This window comes from Mixophyes fleayi, chromosome 7 (assembly GCF_038048845.1).
Source record: "Mixophyes fleayi isolate aMixFle1 chromosome 7, aMixFle1.hap1, whole genome shotgun sequence".
NCBI lineage: Eukaryota > Metazoa > Chordata > Amphibia > Anura > Limnodynastidae > Mixophyes > Mixophyes fleayi.
The window spans coordinates 152,232,960-152,259,167 of NC_134408.1; the positions used below are offsets into that span (position 1 = coordinate 152,232,960).

Below are 26,208 nucleotides of genomic sequence, written 5' to 3' on the forward strand. Positions count from 1 at the left end.
TAGTCAGTATGTTTCTGCACGCTGGAGATTCAACCCTGGCTCTGTCTGCGGGTCCCAGTCTCCCCTCTCTCTGCCTGTGGGTCCCAGGTCTCCCCCCTCTCTCTCTCTGCCTGCGGGTCCCAGGTCCCCCCGCTCGCTCTGCCTGCAGGGGTCCGGTCTCCGCCTATTCTCTCTCTGCCTGCAGGGGCCCCGGTCTCCCTACTCTCTCCCTGCAGGGGCCCCGGACCCCCACTCTCTCCCTACAGGGGCCCCGGTCCCCCCACTCTCTCCCTACAGGGGCCCCGGTCCCATTCTCTCCCTACAGGGGTCCCGGTCCCCCCACACCCTCCATACAGGGGTCCCGGTCCCCCACTTTCTCTCTGCCTGCAGGGGCCCCAGTCTTTCCCCTTTCTCTCTGCCTACAAGGGCCCACAGTCCCCCCACTCTCTCCCTACAGGGGCCCCGGTCCACCCACTCTCTCCCTGCAGGGGCCCCGGTCCACCCACTCTCTTCCTGTGTGTTCAGCATATATATTTCCTGTTCCCCCACTTTCGATCTTGAGGTGTAACTATCAGGGCTCCCCACTATCTCTGTTATAATTTATGATAACTACTGAGCCACTGGCAAATCAAATTTGTGATAATCCAAATGCCTTTGATGTGAAGCAATCTTTTCATTATACAATATTTTTATTTGCAGATGATATTCTTTTATCCATTAATACAAGAAATTCCTTACCAACTATATGTGCTGTTAGAGCTGCCAGCCCTGTCACTCGTTACCTATGTGTTAACGCTTCAGCTTCATTTTTGTGTAAATTAAACTATTCTAATGTTTAATTCTATTGTGAAATCATGAAAGCATCACATGACCTGGTCTGGGCACATGGACAACCCTTGGCATGACAACACATGGACAATGCTAGGCATGACGACACATGGACAACGCTAGGCATGACGACACATGGACAACGCTAGGCATGAGGACACATGGACAACGCTTGGTATGACGACACATGGACAACGCTAGGCATGACGACACATGGACAACGCTTGGCATGACGACACATGGACAACGCTAGGCATGAGGACACATAGACAACGCTTGGTATGACGACACATGGACAACGCTAGGCATGACGACACATGGACAACGCTTGGCATGACGACACATGGACAACGCTAGGCATGACGACACATGGACAACGCTTGGTATGACGACACATGGACAACGCTAGGCATGACGACACATGGACAACGCTTGGCATGACGACACATGGACAACGCTAGGCATGACGACACATGGACAACGCTAGGCATGACGGCACATGGACAACGCTAGGCATGACGACACATGGACAACCCTTGGCATGACGACACATGGACAATGCTAGGCATGACGACACATGGACAACCCTTGGCATGACGACACATGGACAACACTAGGCATGACGACACATGGACAATGCTAGGCATGACGACACATGGACAACCCTTGGCATGATGACACATGGACAATGCTAGGCATAATGACACATGGACAACCCTTGGCATGATGACACATGGACAACGCTAGGCATGACGACACATGGACAATGCTAGGCATGTTGGCACATGGACAACACTTGGCATGACGACACATGGACAACGCTAGGCATGACGACACATGGACAACGCTTGGCATGACGACACATGGACAAGGCTAGGCATGACGGCACATGGACAACGCTAGACATGACGGCACATGGACAATGCTAGGCATGACGGCACATGGACAACCCTTGGCATGACAGCTCTCCTGAGATAACTGCACATTTCTAATAGTGGGCAGCACAGTGGCCTAGCGGTTAGCACTTCTGCCTCACAGCACTGGGGTCATGAGTTTGATTCCCGACCATGGCCTTATCTGTGTGGAGTTTGTATGTTCTCCCCGTGTTTGCGTGGGTTTCCTCCGGGTGCTCCAGTTTCCTCCCACACTCCAAAAACATACTGCTAGGTTAATTGGCTGCTTTAAAAATTTACCCTAGTCTGTGTCTGTGTGTCTGTGTGTCTGTGTGTGTGTGTGTTAGGGAATTTAGACTGTAAGCCCCAATGGGGCAGGGACTGATGTGAGTGAGTTCTCTGTACAGCGCTGCGGAATTAGTGGCGCTATATAATTAACTGATGATGATGATGATGATGATGAATAGTTGTACCTAAATCTGATATAATGTAGATATTTTGAAATGTAAATTTCTCAATTTTAACTGACTGTGACCATAGTGGACGGACTGAAGTTCCCCCATTTATATTAATACTACACAACCTGCTTAGCTGTCTATTAAATGATGGGATGTCCCCTAATTGTGGGTTTGAATAGAGGAGGAGTATTGTTATCCAATCAGTGTCCATAGTCTCCTGTGATTCTTAGGTAAATCTCAATCCCATATACCCAATCCTACAATGCTGCACTTCTCGGGTTATAGGATGAATACAAGGTTACATGTTGTCTTGTTTCACCTCCATCCAGAGTCATCTGTTGTGGCCTTCGGGTAAATAACAGTCTTCCTATACCATGATAGATAACCTTATTTCCATATAGGGGTCTTTGTCCCATGATACATTGCATGAGATATTTAATATTCCTTAGATTATCTCATTCTCTTTGGGTTTTCCTTTAAGTTCTCACAACCACCAGACAACCTTTTAAGTACCATTTATTATTGCTTTGTTTCATTTAGTTCCCCCGAAAACACAGAGGACCGACGACATTTAAGTGAATCGTAGAAACGCTTTTGCATTTAGTTTCAAAATCCAGAGCTATATACTGCAATTTAATAAGTTGTGAAAATGCATTTACCCATACGGTAATGTACATCAGCTCAGGCACATACAGCTCAGGCTGGCTGACATTACCATATGTGTAATTTTTCAGGTCTGCTGTATGTGGAGAGCATTGTGGTAAAGGGATCTTCAGAACCCTCACCACATCGTACTGCTCTCCCCTCCGGTCACCATCATAAAGGTGGTCACTCTGCGACAGTGACGGTAGGAGAGGGGTCTTCAGATCCCTCACCGCATCTTACTGCTCCCCCCTCCGGTCACCATCATAAAGGTGGTCACTCTGCGACAGTGACGGTAGGAGAGGGGTCTTCAGATCCCTCACCGCATCGTACTGCTCTCCCCTCCGGTCACTATCATAAAGGTGGTCACTCTGCGACAGTGACGGTAGGAGAGGGGTCTTCAGATCCCTCACCGCATCTTACTGCTCCCCCCTCCGGTCACCATCATAAAGGTGGTCACTCTGCGACAGTGACGGTAGGAGAGGGGTCTTCAGATCCCTCACCGCATCTTACTGCTCCCCCCTCCGGTCACCATCATAAAGGTGGTCACTCTGCGACAGTGACGGTAGGAGAGGGGTCTTCAGATCCCTCACCGCATCGTACTGCTCCCCCCTCCGGTCACCATCATAAAGGTGGTCACTCTGCGACAGTGACGGTAGGAGAGGGGTCTTCAGATCCCTCACCGCATCTTACTGCTCCCCCCTCCGGTCACCATCATAAAGGTGGTCACTCTGCGATAGTGACGGTAGGAGAGGGGTCTTCAGATCCCTCACCACATCGCACTGCTCCCCCCTCCGGTCACTATCATAAAGGTGGTCACTCTGCGACAGTGACGGTAGGAGAGGGATCTTCAGAGCCCTCACCGCATCGTACTGCTCTCCCCTCCGGTCACTATCATAAAGGTGGTCACTCTGCGACAGTGACGGTAGGAGAGGGGTCTTCAGATCCCTCACCGCATCTTACTGCTCCCCCCTCCGGTCACCATCATAAAGGTGGTCACTCTGCGACAGTGACGGTAGGAGAGGGGTCTTCAGATCCTTCACCGCATCTTACTGCTCCCCCCTCCGGTCACCATCATAAAGGTGGTCACTCTGCGACAGTGACGGTAGGATAGGGATCTTCAGATCCCTCACCGCATCGTACTGCTCTCCCCTCCGGTCACCATCATAAAGGTGGTCACTCTGCGACAGTGACGGTAGGAGAGGGGTCTTCAGATCCCTCACCGCATCGTACTGCTCCCCCCTCCGGTCACCATCATAAAGGTGGTCACTCTGCGACAGTGACGGTAGGAGAGGGGTCTTCAGATCCCTCACCGCATCGTACTGCTCTCCCCTCCGGTCACCATCATAAAGGTGGTCACTCTGCGATAGTGACGGTAGGAGAGGGGTCTTCAGATCCCTCACCGCATCGTACTGCTCCCCCCTCCGGTCACCATCATAAAGGTGGTCACTCTGCGATAGTGACGGTAGGAGAGGGGTCCTGGATCCCTCACCGCATCGTACTGCTCCCCCCTCCGGTCACCATCATAAAGGTGGTCACTCTGCGATAGTGACGGTAGGAGAGGGGTCTTCAGATCCCTCACCGCATCGTACTGCTCCCCCCTCCGGTCACCATCATAAAGGTAGTCACTCTGCGATAGTGACGGTAGGAGAGGGGTCTTCAGATCCCTCACCGCATCGTACTGCTCCCCCCTCCGGTCACTATCATAAAGGTAGTCACTCTGCGACAGTGACGGTAGGATAGGGATCTTCGGATCCCTCACTGCATCTTACTGCTCCCCCCTCCGGTCACTATCATAAAGGTGGTCACTCTGCGACAGTGACGGTAGGATAGGGATCTTCAGATCCCTCACCGCATCGTACTGCTCTCCCCTCCGGTCACCATCATAAAGGTGGTCACTCTGCGACAGTGACGGTAGGAGAGGGGTCTTCAGATCCCTCACCGCATCGTACTGCTCCCCCCTCCGGTCACCATCATAAAGGTGGTCACTCTGCGACAGTGACGGTAGGAGAGGGGTCTTCAGATCCCTCACCGCATCGTACTGCTCTCCCCTCCGGTCACCATCATAAAGGTGGTCACTCTGCGATAGTGACGGTAGGAGAGGGGTCTTCAGATCCCTCACCGCATCGTACTGCTCCCCCCTCCGGTCACCATCATAAAGGTGGTCACTCTGCGATAGTGACGGTAGGAGAGGGGTCCTGGATCCCTCACCGCATCGTACTGCTCCCCCCTCCGGTCACCATCATAAAGGTGGTCACTCTGCGATAGTGACGGTAGGAGAGGGGTCTTCAGATCCCTCACCGCATCGTACTGCTCCCCCCTCCGGTCACCATCATAAAGGTAGTCACTCTGCGATAGTGACGGTAGGAGAGGGGTCTTCAGATCCCTCACAACATCGTACTGCTCCCCCCTCCGGTCACTATCATAAAGGTAGTCACTCTGCGACAGTGACGGTAGGATAGGGATCTTCGGATCTCTCACCGCATCGTACTGCTCCCCCCTCCGGTCACCATCATAAAGGTGGTCACTCTGCGACAGTGACGGTAGGATAGGGATCTTCGGATCTCTCACCGCATCGTACTGCTCCCCCCTCCGGTCACCATCATAAAGGTGGTCACTCTGCGATAATGACGGTAGGAGAGGGGTCTTCAGATCCCTCACCGCATCTTACTGCTCCCCCCTCCGGTCACCATCATAAAGGTGGTCACTCTGCGACAGTGACGGTAGGATAGGGATCTTCGGATCTCTCACCGCATCGTACTGCTCCCCCCTCCGGTCACCATCATAAAGGTGGTCACTCTGCGATAGTGACGGTAGGAGAGGGGTCTTCAGATCCCTCACTGCATCGTACTGCTCCCCCCTCCGGTCACTATCATAAAGGTGGTCACTCTGCGACAGTGACCATAGGAGAGGGGTCTTCAGATCCCTCACCGCATCGTACTGCTCCCCCCTCCGGTCACCATCATAAAGGTGGTCACTCTGCGACAGTGACCATAGGATAGGGATCTTCGCAGGAGCAGCAGTTTTTTGTGACTGTTGTTCCTGTTGAAGTTTTTTAATATATATGCACAATATTTCACTCCTTATCTTTTTGATGAAGATTGAAACACATTCTCTATAAAATGCGGATGGTAATATCTTATTATTATTTCAATATCTTAGATGAAAACCACTTTTCCTAATGCTGTTGGTGGATGGGTTGTATCTGGAGCGAGCTGACCCCTCCTACACCCGAATTACATTGTAATCCATCTGATTATGACACAGAGTAAACTAGGAATAAGTGATTTAAAAAAAAACAAAAAAAACTAATTTTTCACCCCCCTCCCTAATATCTTTATAATTTTCCGCAGGAGAGGGAACTTTTCTCCTCCAAATTCAACTCACGAGTTTCATTTTGTATCATATTTTTCCTCTGAAGGGAAGAGAGGAACAAGTCCTGCAAGAGAGTCCCATAATCTACCCCCCTCCTCCCGCGTTCACGTTTATATTAAAAACTTAAAAGTGTCACCATATATGGTGTGAGAATGTATTTCTGCCTGAGTAAAGGACATGCCTCAGGCAATGCCTCCGTCACACACAGACCCGCACATTGCTTCCTTCAAAGCATTTAACATAACGGATCACTAATGTTTTATCGCACTCACAGACGGAGGCGCAGAGGACAGGCTGAGCGCTCAGACTCACACAATCAATACCATATTAAGATCTTTTTAAGCAGATTTTCCGGCTAGAAAGTGCAGGCAGCGCGGAATCTCAGGAGCGCTCTATTTATAGGGATCCAAATAAACCTGTATATCCTCAGATGAGTCGTCCCTTCTGCCAGCGCCACATTATCACATTATCTTATCCCTATAAATGATCGCTAGTTAAGTATAGTAATTATTAAATGCCTCTCAATTGAGGCAGCTCTGCAGCATTGTGGTAGGAGGGTAGTAAGATAAATAACATTGGTTTTTGATGCAAATTTACACAAAAAAATCATAAAAGGATCATTGTTTTCTTTTCCTGTACTCTGCGTACAGCAAACTCCCACAACATTGAACGCGGAGATGCCTGGAGTACAACAACTACACGCTTCCCTCATCAGCACTTAATAACACATTAATTGCCCCCACGTGTGTTCTGTAATGGTCTTGAGTGTATTGTGGGAGAACTCCATATAATGCTTTGTAAGGATTCATAGAGAGATAAATGGGTAATAATCTCACTGCAAGTTTAAAAGGGAATAACTGGTTTACCATGCCTGGCTATTTGAACTTTTTGACCCATATAAGAATGTTTGTATCCTAGAAGCTGTGGTATGTGTCTATTTCTGCATCTGGTGGAGGTGTTAGTGGAAGGGCACACACAGGTCAGTAATGAAGCGTAACGTATAATGTTTTTGTATTACACCTCTACGTCTCAACAGTCTGCGCTGAGAACATGAAGGTTCATGTCTGCTCTCCAGAGACGCCTCAGGAGACTAGGGGCCAGATTTACTAAGCTGCGGGTTTGAAAAAGTGGGGATGTTGCCTATAGCAACCAATCAGATTCTAGCTATCATTTATTTAGTACCGTCTACAAAATGACAGCTAGAATCTGATTGGTTGCTATAGGCAACATCCCCATTTTTTCAAACCCGCAGCTTAGTAAATCTAGCCCTAGAAGTGCACCCGGGAGAAGTGGGAGCATCTTTATAGTCGTGCTGTGCAATAATATAATCATCACGGTCCATCCTCCTGCCTACATAGTGCCACCGCTTACATTAAATAAACATTTCTGTCCTACGATACGGCTCAGTTTAGCTACGCTAATGGCTTTCATGTGAGAAGACACGGAACTGTCTATTACATGTGGTAACTTTGTATGTACCAGACTCTATATTTCATTGCATGGAGTGCGCCTCACTGCTGAGCCGCAATACAGCGCCAAACGGGTCCCGGTAAAGATAGGACCTGACAACGTCACCTCTGAGCTGGTGCAAGTCCTTGTGCAGACTATAGATGTGACCACAGACTGCGTGTTACTAAGTGACACATAGGACTATAGATGTGACCACAGACTGCGTGTTACTAAGTGACACATAGGACTATAGATGTGACCACAGACTGCGTGTTACTAAGTGACACATAGGACTATAGATGTGACCACAGACTGCGTGTTACTAAGTGACACATAGGACTATAGATGTGACCACAGACTGCGTGTTACTAAGTGACACATAGGACTATAGATGTGACCACAGACTGCGTGTTACTAAGTGACACATAGGACTATAGATGTGACCACAGACTGCGTGTTACTAAGTGACACATAGGACTATAGATGTGACCACAGACTGCGTGTTACTAAGTGACACATAGGACTATAGATGTGACCACAGACTGCGTGTTACTAAGTGAACATAGGACTATAAGACTCTCCCACATATCTGGTGTCACTGGTGAGTCGGGCACATCGTGGGACGCTGGGACTTCCTGACATCTGTAACTGTGTCTGGGATTGAGTTGTTTCCCTCCGGTCACTAAGGAAGATGGGATGTGAGAAACATAAATCAGTGTAGTCCTGGGGGGGGAGGGACGGGGACAGCTGAGCTCACAGTCACTCTTCCCAGAAAATCTGAACATCATGATTTCATGTTGTTGTACCCCAGAATGAATAGAATAGGGTTTTATCGGACACCAGCCAGTCGTACCTACAAGTTCTTGTCCATAGTGATCACGTGGAGTCTGGATTAAGCCGCGGGGTTTGAGGGCAAAAAAACAGAAGGAACCAATTTATAATGTGAATATTTCTTTGCTTCAAATCACAATAAAAGGGACACTAATTGTGTTTCACCCCAAAAATGTTTATGGTAGTTTGTGTAGGGGGTCAAAGGGCGTCAAATTCAGGGGCCGACCGAGATGTTCGGGACCATCAATCCTAGTCTGAAACTATCCGCTCATTTTTGGGGTAGTAGTGACCCCAGACCAAAGACAATAGGATATGGTATAAACAATGTACTAAAATCACATTACTTTCATCTTTGTGCCATTATTAGTGTTACATTGTGTTTTTTATGTAGAGGTCGCATGCAGAATAACAAATATATAAATGTCAAATGCAAACAACATGTATCAATTGTGCTGTATTAATGTACACAAACCACAAGTCCAGTAAACAGCTAATGGGAGATCAGGAGCGTTCTGCTAAGACATCTGCTACACAGAAGTGGAGATTAAACAAATCTATTAATGTATGGATTCCAGACCCCTGTTATCCACATACACTTATCACACACACAGCGCTGTACAGTGTGTACCCATAAAGATAGGTGGTCAGTGGTCTTACTTGAGCTTGATCTGATACAGTCCAGTGTCTCTCTCTTGAACGTTCCTCAGGATCAACGTGAAGACGTCTTCGTTTTGTAGAACCTCACAACCGCTCAGCTCCCGTCCTTCCTTAATCCAGTGCACCTCGGGGAAGGGGTCTCCGGCAATGGCACAGGAAATCAGCGCGGTCTGCCCAGGCGTTAACAACGTGGGTTTAGGTTTGGTGATGAACCAGGGCTGGATCCCTTCCTGTGGCTCTAAGACACCCGGTCACAAAACAATCGTTACAAAGGAAGGACATCTATTAACAGCAAAGAGAAGTGAAGGATCTATTCTGAGCCACCTGAATGAGCCCAGGGCTGCATTAATAAGATTGTGCACCTCAGTGGCTACACCGAATATAACCAAACTAATCTGTGCAAACCCGCAGCATACAATCCAACGCACAGTAACTCACATCTATTTCACAGTCCTCGTGCTCCATCGGGGTATGACTAATGCTGGGTACACACTACAGTGTTTTCTGATGATTAGTGGGCCAATCACACAATAAACGATCGATGGTACGTTATCACATTAGTGTGTACACTGCAACGATGAACGATTATCATTCCAAAGCTCATTATATTGTTTCATTTGATTATATAAACAGACTAAAAATCTCATTCAACAATGGAACGATGTTGTTCCAATCCTGCAGTATGAACGCACTCAGGACCGGCAGTGTCCATGGATCACTATGGAGTGGGCAGAGTCACCATCATTTCAGCCGATGGTTATGACAGATATAGATCTGAGGGTAAAACGTGTTTAGTGTGTACACAGGAATCTTTACGTTGATCGGGACTTTTTTTATTGTTTGTAAAATCAGTAGGGATATGGCATCAGGAGAAATGTTGTATAGTGTGTACCCAGCCTAATATAATAATTGAAGTTAAAGCAATCTATGAGATTATATATCCAGTGGTTCAGCGCAGAGAAAGACGGAAAGAAAGACATCCTCATTCAGTCACACGTTGGCTTTTGGCTCTGACCCTACAGTGTCTTGTGAATCACTTTTGCCTCGTTAGTAGGATCGTTATCCATAATCTTCACATATCTCCTCGTGACTAGGTATTCCTAAACCGGATATACAAAATATATGAATAATATAACTGTAAACAATTTGGCATTATCTGCCCTGATGGGAAGTGATACATTGTTACCGTGGGTCTGGATGCAGATAAAGACACCATTAGATTTTAGGTGTCAGTATGTAGATTATGTTTAAACCTGTAGTAAATTGTATAACTATTCTATATCTCTAAATGTTCCTGTATTCAACATTATAAATCAGAGAGATGTGAAGACATGAGAAGCAGTAAACGAGTAATAAGTCTATAATCAGCCTGATGAGGAGCATGTATATAATACAAAGTACTGTGTATTTCATTTGTCGGTAAATTTAGTCATCTCTGAGTCTACTCCAAAGCACCATAAATTAATTCAGAAACTGAAAGATCCTGGAACTGACTGGCTGGAAGGATAAATGTGGGCGCACGGTGGCTCAGTGGTTAGCACTTCTGCCTCACAGCGCTGGGGTCATGAGTTCAATTCCCGATCATGGCCTTATCTGTGTGGAGTTTATGTTCTCCCCGTGTTTGCGTGGGTTTCCTCCGGGTGCTCCGGTTTCCTCCCACACTCCAAAAAACATACTAGTAGGTTAATTGGCTGCTATCAATAAAATTGACCCTAGTCTCTCTCTCTCAGTCTGTGTGTGTGTGTGTGTGTATGTTAGGGAATTTAGACTGTAAGCTCCAAAGGGGCAGGGACTGATGTGAGTGAGTTCTCTGTACAGCGCTGCGGAATCAGTGGCGCTATATAAATAAATGATGATGATGATTGTGAATGGAGACAGAATCATTAAGGAAAGTAAGGCAAAAAAAGAATAATTGTTCTGGACAAACCATGTTACAATACAAGGGGTGCAAATTAGTTTATTATTTTGCACATAAGTTAAATACTGGCTGTTTTTTCATGTAACACACAAATACTTGACAGCTTAATTTTTACACTGAACTTTAAAGTTGATCTCGGACATGTCCTACCCCAACTATAAATCTGCCATCACATTTTAACTTCCCTTCAACGTAACATGGTTTTTTACTCATATTTTATGCGTTACTTTCCTTAATGAATCAGGCCCAGAGAGTTGAGGTGAATGGTGTAAGCTCAGATTAGAGCCCGGTAACCTGCGGAAACCTCAGGGATCAATTCTGCTCCTGTGGTGTTTAATGTACTCATTAGTGATATTACATTATATTGATATGATATTATTAGTTGACTACAGGGAAAGTTATGTCTTTTTGCAAAGGATACAAAAGGTGTGTAAAGAGTTTGATACCTAAAAGTAGTAAATAAATGTGTTGTGATTTAAATAAAATAGAAGTTTGGACTAAAGTGTGGAATCTTGAATGCTATACATAAATTAAATATAAAATAGTGAAACAATGCATGTGGGATGCAGCAGAATATAGAATGAAGGGTGATACAATGTAACAGCCAGAGAGGAAGGGACCTGGAGGTTCTAGTGTCAGGTGATACAATGTAACAGCCACAGGAGAAGGGATCTGGGGGATCTAGTGTCAGGTGATACTATGTAACAGCCACAGAGGAAGGGACCTGGGGGTTCTAGTGTCAGGTGATATGAAGGTCGGTGCAGCCAGCAGTGGGAACAGTCAGTAGGATACCTGGTTATATAGGTATTTGTAGCAGGAAGAGGGGGGTTATCATCACTCTATAGGTAGCAGCTTAGAGGAGAGAAGGGACAAAGGGGATATAGAGGAAAGTATTAATAGGCATCATCTGATATTTATATAAACAGGAGGATTTAAAAAATTGGAGAAAGGAAGACAGAAAGGAATAAAATATATAGTAATATAAGGAAAATCTATTTACAAAAAGGGAGATAGACCCATGGCACAGTAACTACACATACCGATACACAACTGAACACGGCCAGTAACATACATACATACATACATACATATATGTGACCTTCAGCACATATATATACATACCAGGATTGGGATACAGTCCTTACCTTGCACGGTTAGCATGGCCTCCGTCCTTGCCTGTCCCAGGTTATTCCAAGCTTCACAGGTATATTTCCCAGTGTCCTCCGGGAACACTTCCTGGATATACAGGAAGTACGTGTTCCCACTCTGCTCGTAGTGGAAGTCTTCCGTCTCCTGGATTTCTTTGCCATTATGGAACCAGATAACCTCCGCTGTGGGGTCGGCTTAAAAACAAAATCCAAATCATAAATACATCTGCTAACAATACCCAGATCCGCACATGAGACATCATCAGAACAGACATCGGGATTACCTGAGACTTCCACGCTCATCACCACCTGACTTCCATCCATCACCTGCAGATCGCTCAGACCTTTCACGAAGACTGGAGCAAAGTGCTCATCGGGGGCCGCCGCTCGGGGACTTTTCAGCATTAAAGACGACTTCTTCTCTGTAAACACAAAAAGGAGAATAAGAGGAAGGGGGGATGCGAAGGACTCCCCGATACTTCTACCGCATTACGGAGGAGTACACCCATGCAAAACAATTCGTAGCCAATGAAGTCATGGGCACTCGTACAGTAATTCGTAGCTTCCATTGTACCTGAACTATGACCCCATGTACATTTATTGAACAGGGAAATGTCTCAATGTTTCCCCAATTTTTGTAATGTCAGACAATTTTTTTTTTATGACGAAGAAAACTTCCAGCAGTGATTGGACGCAGGCAAAGTACGGACCACGTGGTGCTTTGTGCACTGCGCAAAACTGGGTATTGTTAAGTATAGATTGTGCGGCTATATTCTGGATATGCCAGTGTTGTTTTTTAATATCCTTTCAGAAAGGCAAGTATAGGACAATATAACATAGCGCATCATACCTAACAATCGCCGCCGTTCATCGGCGCAGTAAACGTCGGCGCTGCACAACAGACAGATTGTGCTTTGTAAGTGATTTCCAAAGCTTCCACAAAAAGAAGAAAATATTAATTAACTAATTTTTCCTTAATATTAAGTTATACCCAGCTTGGAGTGGAGGCAGCAGAATTGGGGGATGTAAACTTGTTGCACATTTGTATTGTACTTTACAAGATTTGGAAGGAATTTGAGAGACATTTATACATAAGCGGATCACACACAGACGTCAGTACTATGTACTGCAGCGTACAGTCCCCTGCATCCTATATACCGTGTTTGTGTCACTGTCATTTATACAGTAACCGGAGAACTTCAACCAGAAATCAGACATTATATAGATCAGAGATATACTTTAGATATATTTACTGTGACTGGTCTGGCATTAGAGCATTAGGCAATGGTCCCAATTAGTTGGGTGGGAGGAGGAGCCCTTAAGTCGTGGTTACAAGATCACAGGAACACTGATACATGTAATAATAATTTGATTAATAAGCACTATGGGCAGCATTGCTGAGCTCTGTATGTGCAAGAAAAACTTTGGCTGCAAAATTGTGGCTTAATGGAATTGATGCATTATTACAATGTTGTTCAATCGCAGCGTTGAACCTTTAGCGGCTGCCCCACCGTCAACCTGGATAACCAGGATCCACAGAGCTCATACGCTACGCGTTTCGTCCTCCTTCAACAGACAATGGTGGAACTCACTATGTGGGAGGGCTACTTCTTACTCAAACTACCAGTAATTAACCCCGGAATCAAAGATAATGCAAAATGTCAGTAAGTTAAAAGAATGTCGATGATAACTTTCTGCCTATATAAATTGTTACAATTGTAAAAGTTACAATTTAAAAGTATAAGGAAAATAAGTTACAATAAATGAAAAGATTTACAAAGTTACAGAGATAAGTAAAGCAACATGCCCAATAAAGTTGCTGATGACCGGCATAAATGTATTTTTGGATTTACGGACATGTTTTGGGTTTGAAAGACCCTGGAGATCTTACATTAAAGGACCCCCACATCTCTGCTGCGACCCCCCAGTCTCAGCCTCTCTTATCTCCCACCGACACCTGACAGATCTATTTCCAGTGTAACAACATAAATAACATCTGCAGGCTGGACTGAAATGAGTCTTTTCCAGTCATCTCTGGGGGGGACTCTGCAGGGGGGTCTCTCGGAAGATCTGCATCCCTATATTATAACATGTGACAGCAAGACTCGCTATGGAAAAATAGGTTCCATAGCTTTCTCAGTAATGTATACACTAAAAATATTGGCAGACTTTCCCACACAATTCCACTCCTGAAATAGCCACAATTCCTCTCCGCAGGTCAGATCCAGGAGCGAAGCGCTCGTTACCATCCCCTGAGTATGGGAGGCATAGGCCCTCAGCTGGAGAATCTCCTGCACTCCCAGCTAGTTATAGCGCTGAGGTTCTGTTGTCGGATGGGAGATGGGTGATGGGGATATAAGACTTTTCCTGGTTACTGAGGAATTATTGCCACATACATTTCTCCCGAGAGGACATTACACAAAACAAACACAAAGCCCTTCTCCTAAAAATGATGTTTGTTTCCATTCACCCATCGTGAAATACTTTCTCCAAACTTCCCGATCCTACTGTAAATAGGAAATATTTCCCCCTTTAAGTTTCTCCAAAAAGAAAACATTAATACTGAAGACAATCACTGCCCGGCTGGTGGTCCTGGGGTCAGAAGTGGCCTCCAAAGACTTCTGTATGACATTATTTAATAGTATTGTGTTCATACTCCTTGATCTACACATTAAGGGTGAGGTTATTGTGTGATATGTGAAAGTAAATGGGGAGGAGGGGGAGCATTGTATAACATTAGATGTCTTAGAGGGGATTTACCTGGAACTATAGGAGGGATTATTAGGGATGGATCTGTATAAATGTGTGATATGTGGAATTTAGGGTATAACACAGATCTGCCTACAGCGACCGGGGTGCTGGGTTTTAACAACATAAGAAAATGGCAGCTGAGGTTTCTATATATAAGATCCCGTCTACAAACCGAGAACTTTAGATAAGGAGCCTATAAGGGGTCTGCGAATAGAGGAGGATTAACTGGAGAGGGTTAAATAAACTTTTGATATAAACTTTATTTTATATTAAGATACTGAGTGACCAGAGTTGCTGGAAAGATATACAGCTCTCAAGGTAAAGCTGCCAAATGTTACATAGTTATTTAGTATCGAAAAAGTTACCTATTAGACCACATGGTGACAAAGCGACAAATACTGAAAACATCATTTTTTGGTTGTAAACAATTGTTTGACTGCTGGAAGGAAACCTCACAACAACACAACAACACAACATAACGGCAACACAACAAAAAATTATGTTCTAAATAACATTTTTGGTCTATTTACCAAATAAATTGGGAATATATAACAACTTCTACACATTACAAATCAGACCCACACAACGCCAGATGACCCTGCTAATATATATAGTGACAAACACAGTGTTGTATGGGGCAATAGGGGTGGATGTAGGTGCAGATGGTAACTACATGATACATCTCTGCAGGAAGTATAATTGCACAGAGACATTAGTTAATTGATGGTGTCGCAATGTTCAGCATGGTGTCAATTAGCTCCAGTTTATAAATACAGAGCCTGGAAACCGGCCGAGATCCCTCTCACAAGCCAAGATCCGAGATGTTCCCATCTCTCAATGAACATTTCAGACAGGCAAAAATAGACTCACAGGGTCCGTAAACCAAAAACTGGGATTGCACTGGGGAAAACGGGAGGAATTCAGCAATAAAACGTATTGTGTCTGGGGCGTCTTCCCACATCGCTCAGAGGTTTAACTCTTTCCTAAGCGGCACAGATAACAGAACGTGGTCTGGACCCTCTGCTGTTTCAGACATAAAGAACATTACTTAAAGCAAATAATGAATTAATCTACACTGACAGCAGCGTTTCCTGAGGATCCCTCTGTCCTGGGCACAATACAACAATATACTATTTATTACTGTTTATTTATAACAATTGGAGCTGTGAGTGGAACCACAGCATTTACACAACAGCAGAAAGTGGATACTGATGTGTGGGGGAGTCACACAGAGCAGCTGGGATTACAGAGGGAGATGTGTAGCAGGAGATACAATTTGCTTTGTAGATGTAGCAGGTAATAGATCTGAAATCACACTGGTCTTATAGCAGAACAAAATTAATTATAAACAAGTAAGTTAATTAACGGCCTCTACACCCAACATACAGATTGATCAAATCTGGAGACATATTGTTACATTTACCCAATTAGGAGGTTTCTAAATGTACAGACATAATGATAATACTATAATAATATTAATAACAACAACAACAACAACAACTCCATGATAATGAGTGGGAATGTACCAGAAATAGCACTATTCAATTATAACAATAAACCTATGTGACGAAGTATATATATATATATATACACACACATATATATATATATATATATATATATATATATATATATATATATATATTTACATATACACACACAGACTATCATAATTTATTTATATAGCGCCACTAATTCTGCAGCACTGTACAGAGAACTCACTCCCATCAGTCCCTGCCCCATTGGAGCTTACAGTCTAAATTCCATAACATACACACAGACTAGGGTCAATTTTGATTGCAGCCAATTAACCTATTAGTATGTTTTGGAGTGTGGGAGGAAACCGGAGCACCCGGAGGAAACCCACGCAAACACGGGGAGAACATACAAATTTCTCACAGATAAGGACATGGTTGGGAATTGAACTCATGACCCCAGTGCTGTGAGACAGAAGTGCTAACCACTGAGCCACCGTGCTGCCTATAATGGGAGGATTCGACTACCAGCAATGTGCTGCCTAATTACAGTTAGGGACCTCCACTCATTTTCCAGCTCACCTCTATGGGGAGCAAGGTGCAACGAGCGGAGATTTCTGCCTGCGCATCGCGTCGATGTATCGCCCTGGTCTGTTACAGAAACTCATTGCGCTGAATTTCACGTCTATGTATTTTTATACATTCTCCAAACTTCTGAAACAACTGTGACTAATACAAGTATCTTTATTTATTTCTTTAGATAAAGAACCACAGCTTGGACTGCTCAGTAAAGACGCTATAACTTCCTTCCTCAGCGCCATTTGCACAAGAACCCTAATTGCCACCCAGGGACGGTCTCTGGTGACGGGTCCATCCCTCTCCACAGAGGTGCATCAGTCACACAGCACCCGGCCTGCGCTGTTTAGTCTTTGACAGAAGCATCGGAGGAATCCCTGGCAGAGATCTCAGGAAGCCCAACCTGGGCTCTGCACAAAGAGGGCTACTCGCTTTACCATGTATGGTGCTCCAACATATGCTGGCTCCCCGGGGCCATAAATCTCCCGTGAGAGAGGCAGCATTAACCCCTCAGTGACGGGATGGTGCAGGTACGCAGTAAGGATTATATAATACATCTCTCCTGCCACGGTGACCTGCAGCTCATCACAGACAGGGGAAGGAATGTGGTTCAGACACAGCCCTGAGTGACACTCACAATAACACCAGCAGCTTCCCTGCTTCTCTTTACTGGAAGTGTTAGACATTTATTAAGGCGCGGGGCTTATTCACACAGGCGCACTCCAAAGCGTTTATCCCGGACCTGCAGTCATCAAGGAGCGACTGCTGCAAAAAGGATTATTAGATTCTGACTTTCATTAAAAATAGATAATTCCCACCAAAATCAAATACATTTATTATTAATTATTATTATTATTATTATTGTTGATTTGTAAGGCGCCACAGTGCTCTGCAGCGTCGTACAGTAGTGAAAACAGGACTTACATAAAACAGGGACATACATAAAACAGGGACAAACAGGGCAGACAAAGTAAATACAGACATGAAAACAAAGGGTGTGGAAGACCCTGCTCATTGGAGAGCTTACATTCTAAGTGGAAGAGGGCACAGCTGGAACAAGAGGAGTGAGTGTGGCTCAGAGTGGAGGTTGGGGATAGTTGTGAGGCTGTATTAGTGTGAATAGTGTTATTGAGGATAAGGTCACCTCTAATAAAGAGATGGGTTTTCAAAGAATATGTAAAAATGTGAAGGCTGTGGGAAAGTCTGATTGAGCATGGGAGAGAATTCCATAAGTGGGGAGCAGCACAGGAGAAGTCTTGTAGGTGGGAGTGAGAGGTGGTTACAAGAGTCGGGACAAGGTGCAGGTCAGAGGTAGATCTAAGAGGGCAGGAGGAAGAGTATTTGGATATGAGATGTATACAGGGGTAGTGTTGTTGAGGGCTTTGTAGATAAGGGTGAGTAATGTGAATATGATTCTGGAGGACACAGGGAGCCAGTGTAGGGATTTGCAAAGTGGTGCGGCAGATGTGGAGAGAGAGGAAGATCAGTCTTTAGTATGGATTGATGTGTGGATATACGGGTGTCAGGAATACCAGATAACAGGAGGTTGCAGTAGTCAAGACGGGAGATGATGAGAGAATGGATAAGAGTTTTGGTAGCATGTTGAGTAAGAAAAGGGCGTATTCTAGTAATGTAGAGTCTGGATGTGAGGAATAAAGCAGAGGGTGGAGTCATGTGTGACACGAAGGCAGCAGGATTGGGAGATGGGGGAAACTGTGGTGTTATTAACAGTAAGTCAATATTTATGTTCACTATTATTAATAAATTACTTCCATCCCTGAAAAAGAAGAAATAAGAAGTGAGACATTACAGCATTTGTTTCATTTAATTTGCTTTGCGGCAGGTGGATGATGTTTAAAAAACTTTAATAAAAATAAAGTAAAACTCTTCTGGTAATAAACTTACAAAAGTGATTTACAAGGGGAAATATTTAAAAGTAAATTATACAGTAAATCACTGTAAGTGTTCATGGCTCCGGCATCCAATGTCCGACAAATTAACCAATTATACGCCCAAACCAGCTCAACACAAAATGAAGCTTCCAGTACAGACTCTGGCAGCCTGATCTAGACTGGGGCTGAGATCTATCAGTTCATGGAGTGATCTCCAGGGATGATTACTTCACCTATATCACTATTTGTGCTATAATATACAGTATCATGAGAGGGCGGCCATACCCTGGCTGATCCGGACGCTAGACCTGACCACCCGCCAGCCGGGGCTCCGGCACATGTAGGAAATACATTATGTAGATTAGTGAGAAATGTTCAGCAGACGAGAAAGATCCAGAATAACAGAAGCGGACACCGGTCGGACGATTAATTCATGTTGTTCATTGCGCTATAATGGGGACCTGGGTGTTAGACGGTTAAATATTACTATGGTTGTTTTCAGAAGGTCTCAATAACTACATCAGTGGTACCCCATTACCTTGTGTGTACTTTACTGTGCCTCCGTCACCCCGCGCCTACTGGACTGTGCCTCCATCACCCTGTGCGCACTGGGGGCAGCACGGTGGCCTAGTGGTTAGCACTTCTGCCTCACAGCGCTGGGGTCATGAGTTCAATTCCCGACCATGGTCTTATCTGTGTGGAGTTTGTATGTTCTCCCCGTGTTTGCTTGGGTTTCCTCCAGGTGCTCCGGTTTCCTCCCACACTCCAAAAACATACTAGTAGGTTAATTGGCTGCTATCAAAATTGACCCTAGTCTATCTCTGTCCGTCTGTGTGTGTGTGTGTGTGTATGTTAGGGAATTTAGACTGTAAGCTCCAATGGGGCAGGGACTGATGTGAGTGAGTTCTCTGTACAGCGCTGCGGAATCAGTGGCGCTATATAAATAAATGGTGATGATGATGATGATGACTCCATCATCCACTCTGTACTTTAACGCCATTATCTCAACAAAACCATGTTGCACTGCAGGGGGTATAAAACGTACGGATAAATGTGTTGAGAAAGTTGGGAGAGGGGTGTCCTAGTTCAGCTCTAACTTGCACCTATTGTGTTGTAACTTGGTTTGTCCAGGAGCAAATTTGCTCCTAACTCTAAGGTGGGTATTCAATTAGCCGAACATTGCGGCTGCGCACGTGATCAGGTATCACGGTGCCTCTATGGGGTCCGAGGAGAAAATCCGTGATGCTACATCGCAGTGGAGTGTCATTGTGACCGTTTAGGAGCCTCCCCCTAAATGGGGATAACAGATCTCCAATACCCCTCACCCCAAGTGTATTATTATATACTGCAATCTCTTCACCCCAATACTTACAATCTGCCAGGGCCGTGACAGGGGCGACCGCCCAGGGCGCAACGCTGAAGGGGGCGCAGTTTAGGAATATTTTAGGTTAACTTGGTTAAAATTGAGGGCTATGGGGGCAACATTTGTTTTTCTCGCCCCAGGCGCTTGAATTCTAACTTACGGCTCTGCAATCTGCTGCAACAAGGCATCTTTTCATAGGGAGGAAATTATTTGCTGATAACGGCCATGATGAAATCACTGAATATTGGCCACACTGTGCTGTGTACGGTACATTGCTTCTAAATGTGCTAGTAAACCAAGTCATTTCAGATGTGGAAAAGACGTTCACAGAAATAAAGCAGCATGAGGTGAGTAACCTCTGGGTGAGTAGAGTTGTGGAAACTCTTATTTACACTGCTGTTATACTGGATTAGTGGATAAACACAAGACTTAGCTTTACCAAACATACAAGGTCAGGAACAGAACAGGGTTTAATAGCTTCATGCGCCACTGTATAATAAGAGATAAAAGCGTAATACAGAGAAAATCTGAGAAGTTACCAAAAAAAGTTATTAATGGGACAGATGGGAAAACTGTAAAATACCCAGTGTCTGAGGAGCCTCAGACAATGCTGGGCGTCCCCAGTACCATCCCCTAGTAAAGATTTACTCTGCAATAATGTCAGCAATGTTCCAATCACCACTTTGATACAGAAACTGGCTCCTAGAAGTATTCTGAATTGTCCTTTAAGTAGAGTACAGGAAACGAGGAGCAGTGGGTGGGAAACATCAGTGAAATCCTCAGTCTCCAAAATTTAACACCCCCACTCTCCGGCCAAACAACCCCTTCCCCCCCACTACCAAATAATTCCCAACTCAAACAACAGGAAGTGACTGCGGCTAATTAGCACAATTACATGGGAATAGGCATATGTACACGTGTTTTAGACACAGGAGACGTAATACAACAAGATACAAGTTACACAGGAGAGGAGATTATAATACAGTGTCAGAGACGTGAGCTGACAAAACTGCAGTAACTGTAACACAAACCAAAGGGGGCGCAGAACAGGCCAAATATACAGTGTAATAAGTAACAAAGACTCCAAAATAAATAACAGTCCCCAAAGGTACAAATCTTACCATGAAAATTGTACATTGATCTGAGCAGATCTAGGAACACGACTCAATATGAAACACCAGATCCTCTAACAGCAGATGCTGCCGTGGATTTCAGGCGATTAAACCTTTACTCCAAGGAAACCTCCCTCTGTCTAATCAGATTACTCTGAAGGAGCTCGGACAGGTCTCCCAGTGTCTCACCTTCACTTCTCATCAATATGTACTAATAGTACAAATCTTCTTCTCCCCAAGAGAGACCCCCACTCTGGTCAGTAATCCCCAGGACAATACATTATAGAGACAAAGGAGCCTGCACCCCCAACATGACCTGACCACGATCATAATACAATTCTATTACACTGTATACAGACATAGGACACCACCCCCAACATGACCTGACCACTGGACATGACAATTCTTAGACTGACAGGTCTCAATAGACATCAATTGTTTGTAAAAGTGAAACACATTTTCTAATCTATGGTACAATGTAAGGGGGTCTAGTCCCTGTAAATGGACATTAATCCACGGACTCTTAACTTGCAAATTGTAGATCAATGGTCAGAATTTTGAGCGAGTCACATCTAGAGGTACAATCAGGGGTCACATTAAACTACGTTTCTTTCATAAACCTCAAAATAATATATAAAACTAACAACATAAAAGTCTATGGGGTATATTTACTAAACTGCGGGTTTGAAAATGTGGAGATGTTGCCTATAGCAACCAATCAGATTCTAGCTGTCATTTTGTAGAATGTACTAAATAAATGATAACTAGAATCTGATTGGTTGCTATAGGCAACATCTTCACTTTTTCAAACCCGCAGTTTAGTAAATATACCTTTATGTCCGCCTAAGGGCACATTGTCCCACATCCTGCCCCGAACTCTGCCAGTCACAGGATGGAGAATACGTCTGATTTGCTTTAGATAAGATATAATTCTATACAACATTTATCAATCACCTAAAACCTTTCTGTAAAGAAGAGCTGGATCCCCCCATGTACATTATTTCTTTATTTAACAGAGAATGTCCAGACACCGCTCTCAGGTTCTGCTCACAATAAATATATTTCAGTAACCTGCGTAATCCTCTGCGCTGCGTTTATATTCCCTAATGATTTGTGTAGGGACCAAATGCAGCTTCTACAGATTTATTCCATCACCGCAGGGATTAACCAGGAATCCGGCTACTGTCCCAATCCCCTCATTAAATCACTTCTAGGTAGATGTATATTTGTTTCCCGCTTAGCTGCTATCACTACAGCATATGTGTAGACCTGGTATATTTACACACCCAGATCACAGACATGTCTGACAAACATCTAACACAATCTCCGTCATTATGACACAACTTCCGAGATAATGACATTAACACTAAACAACAAAACTCCACACGGCCCGGGGAGTTTAAAGGGATTGAAGGGTGTAATTAATGGTAAGAAGAGAAGCATTCATCCTGAGCGCAGTTAACCTGTTATCTACAACGCCGTAGTGGGAATGTCGTCAGGGGGGGTCCTATAGTGAGACAACAGGTAGGGGGTCATTTTATGTATTATAAATGTTCTTGCTGTCTTAGTCTAAACAGGTTTAGATGAATGAATCAGTGCTAGACATTTAAGCAGTGCGGAATACACTAATACATATGTTAACGTTAGTCTGTATGATGGAAGATTTGCTCCATGTAAGGGTATCAGCTAATCTGAGAGCGCGTCACATGGTCACTACACCGCAGTGATGTCATCGCGACGCAGCTACAAAGAGAACGATCGTTCAAATACATATTTTTAAAACCAAAAACCGGTGTGTACAACTTAATATAGTTGAAAAATTAAACTTAATTAAGAAACAAAGATGTTTGGTGATACATAGGGGGGTCTTGTTCTGGCGTTTCTGTGGAAATTGTTATTCACAGAATAAACCCCACTCACAGCAGTGACACCTGCTGGTTAATATACTGAGCGGACTCGTAATGTAACAAGTCAGCACGGAGATAAAACACCTCTTATTACAATAAATACAAAGAGATCGTCCAAGTTACTGAACATATGAGCAGAATAATCTATAAAATGAGTATTGTTTGTGTGTGATATAAGTAGATGGAGGTGATCTAGAACTCACTGTAACATCTTGCATGATACATTGTAACAGATTAGTGTTCTAGGTTCTATCCTGCAATGTGCTGCACTGGGAGACAGTCTGACAACATTGATCTACAACAGTCCAGTACAAGAGAATCCCAGACCTCATGAACCAGCCGTCCCCTCACCAGTTACCGCCACCGTCGCACTGCACGATGATGTGCCGCAGTTGTTGCGGGCCAGGCAGGTGTACACCCCCTCATCCTCAGGCAGAGCGTCCTGTACAGTCAGCTGCGCTCTCCCTTCCTCGTATGTGGCTTGGGCATACTGGATGGGCCGATCTGTGGCGGACAAAGAGTTAACAGCATTCATCTAATCAGAAAAATAATTCAGTTTGCAACACTGTATTCAACATAGCTGAATTTGTTATAAGTAATGTGCTTATTAGTGTACACAGCCAGAACACACGGTAGAAGTGAACCCATCAAACATACAAAATATCACAATAAAATGAGGATTAAATACAGAGAAGTATCACACTCTGCAAGTGGAACTGCAGCATTAGTAAGGTGACACCGCCCTCGTGTGGCCGACACCGGAACTGCTGAACATTTTGGGATCGTTCTACCTGTTCCACATCAGTTCTGCATGTTTTAAACAAACCAAATTTAATGAATATGAATAAAATGGGGTAGTTCAGCTATTAATGTTTTTTTCTGTCTTTGCCTAATGCCAGAAAGAGAAGAGATATTCAGTAGACATGTAAGATAACTTCTGGCTCTGTAACTTGGGGGAGACAAATCTTAATTTGAGATGTTTTGTTTGTGCACAACAAATCCATATTAAACGTGTGGCCAGGTCCCCGTCCTGCACTGTAGAGCCCAACATTCCTAATGGATAAATCCATCCATAGATTCATCTGCACCATACGCACTGAGCGGCATCTTTGTCAGTAATTAGCTGAGCTGTACTATGTAGATATTTCTCCTCCCAACGGCTTCTATCAGCCGTCAGACCGGAGCCGTAACTTAAAATTTCAGCACCGGGGGCGAGAAGCAAAACTGCCACGCCCTAGATCTGAACTTTAACCAAATGAACCTAAAATATTCATAACCTGCGGCCCCTTTCAGCGCTGCAGTCTGGGTGGTCGCCCCCCTCATACATCTCATAAAATAGCCCGGAATGAACATGGCACAGGGTAAAGAAACAAGATCTACTACAGTAAATGAAAGAGGATGTAAATCACAGTTTCATAAATTAGTATAAAATAAGAGATTGGTGAGAGAGAAACCAAAGTTTGTCAGTTTGTGCGTTATAATGTACAGTTTATATAACTACTGCAGCCTCTAACCCACTACGATATAATAACTGCCTCCCACATGGTAGCGGCAGTAGTCTGTGGCGGTGCGATACTGAGTGTGACATTAGGAAGGATGATAATGATACGTTCCGGTCATCTCACCGTTTAGCAGCCATGTGACCTCCGGAGCCGGCTCACCCTGCACTGAACAGCCCAACACAAAGTCTTGTCCTTCCATCACTGAGCAACCTGCTAGGATCTGCTGAAAGCGAGGCGCAAACACTTCTGCCTGTAACCCTGAAATAAAAAGGGAAGATAAACAATCAGGACAGGCAGGAACGTTCGCTGCTGCGTCTGCAGAAGGTTTTTAGTTAAACAACCATTTTATTGCAGTTCAAGGCAGGAATACACAAGATATAAACACACAAAGTATACAAGAATCTTGCTGTTAATGCAGGATAACATCTCATCCTGACCAGCTCTTTATAGAATACTATAAACACTTTGTACCAGTGATCACATTCCACCAGCTCAGGGGTGTAATTGTCACTGCAGGAAAATATTCCCCTTGGAACGTTACGTCTGTTATTATTTGGCACAGACGGACCCTCCCCTCCTCCCATACCTCCAGCACTGTCATTTAGGAAGATGTCTTCATAATTACTGACGGTCACCCTCCTGCTGCCCTGAAAGCTGGGACCCCCTAAGGCCGGAGACTGCACCAATCTCTGCTTGTTCGTCTTGGCACACCCTAGTGTCTGTGGGCGCTAGTGCCCCCTCACCAACCTGAACACCAAGATGCCCACCTCCTGCTCACACACCCACTGCGGCCGACACAACTCAGCCCCCCTCAGCTGCCCACACACCTATCCTGCCCTCGCACACCATGGCACCTGTGAGCAACTCACGTTTCACACTTAGAGTCCAGGTACAAGACTGACGACCTTTTCTATTGGAGATTTCACAGCTGTACGTTCCACTGTCTCCTGCCTGTGCCTTCAGCAAGTGTAAGGAATGAAGCGGACAACCCTCCGTGATCTGCACTCCCTCCTTCTCTGTCACACGTGAGTCCTCCTTAAACCATTCAATGTGAGGTTTGGGTTGTCCTGAAACTGGGAACACAAAGGAGAGATTCACATAAAAATGAGGAGAAATGCAGGTGTCTGTCATGCCGCCCCCAGACAATGCTGCTGACATCGGCCAGGGACGTAGCCCAAAGCGCACAATCTGTATCATGGCCAATCTCACCGTATAGGGTATCTAAACCTAAACCCTGACCCTATTGTCAGAACATTATGTTATACGTCTCCGTCCCACACAACACACGTCTGACACTACAAATCTGCATCGCACAAGTGTAAGAGTTGGGCACAGAGCAGCTAGGTAGGTGGACAAGGTACATGGTCCACCGTGATGAGGAGAGGCAGCTGCAGCCCCCAACAAAAACTTTAAAGGGCCACACCCGGCCCACGGGCCAAATACCAGTCCTAG

The 26,208-nt window shown here is 44.8% G+C and overlaps 1 protein-coding gene and 1 long non-coding RNA gene across 4 annotated transcripts in view; one reads left to right on the forward strand and one right to left on the reverse strand.

The window, feature by feature from the left end:
- Positions 1-18,867, forward strand: part of LOC142098379 (uncharacterized) — a 46,816-nt gene extending 27,949 nt beyond the window's left edge. The window contains exon 3 of the long non-coding RNA XR_012678333.1: positions 17,165-18,867. This is a non-coding gene — a long non-coding RNA (uncharacterized LOC142098379). The remainder of the gene's footprint in view (positions 1-17,164) is intronic.
- MYLK (myosin light chain kinase) overlaps positions 1-26,208 on the reverse strand; it is a 148,981-nt gene that overhangs the window by 45,913 nt on the left and 76,860 nt on the right. For all 3 annotated transcript variants that reach the window (XM_075181182.1, XM_075181180.1, XM_075181181.1), the window contains exons 9-14: positions 25,626-25,829; positions 24,880-25,014; positions 23,606-23,758; positions 12,463-12,600; positions 12,176-12,373; positions 9,113-9,350 (exon numbers count right to left, since the gene is read on the reverse strand). In XM_075181182.1, coding sequence (XP_075037283.1) covers positions 9,113-9,350; positions 12,176-12,373; positions 12,463-12,600; positions 23,606-23,758; positions 24,880-25,014; positions 25,626-25,829 — 1,066 coding nt within the window. The remainder of the gene's footprint in view (positions 1-9,112; positions 9,351-12,175; positions 12,374-12,462; positions 12,601-23,605; positions 23,759-24,879; positions 25,015-25,625; positions 25,830-26,208) is intronic.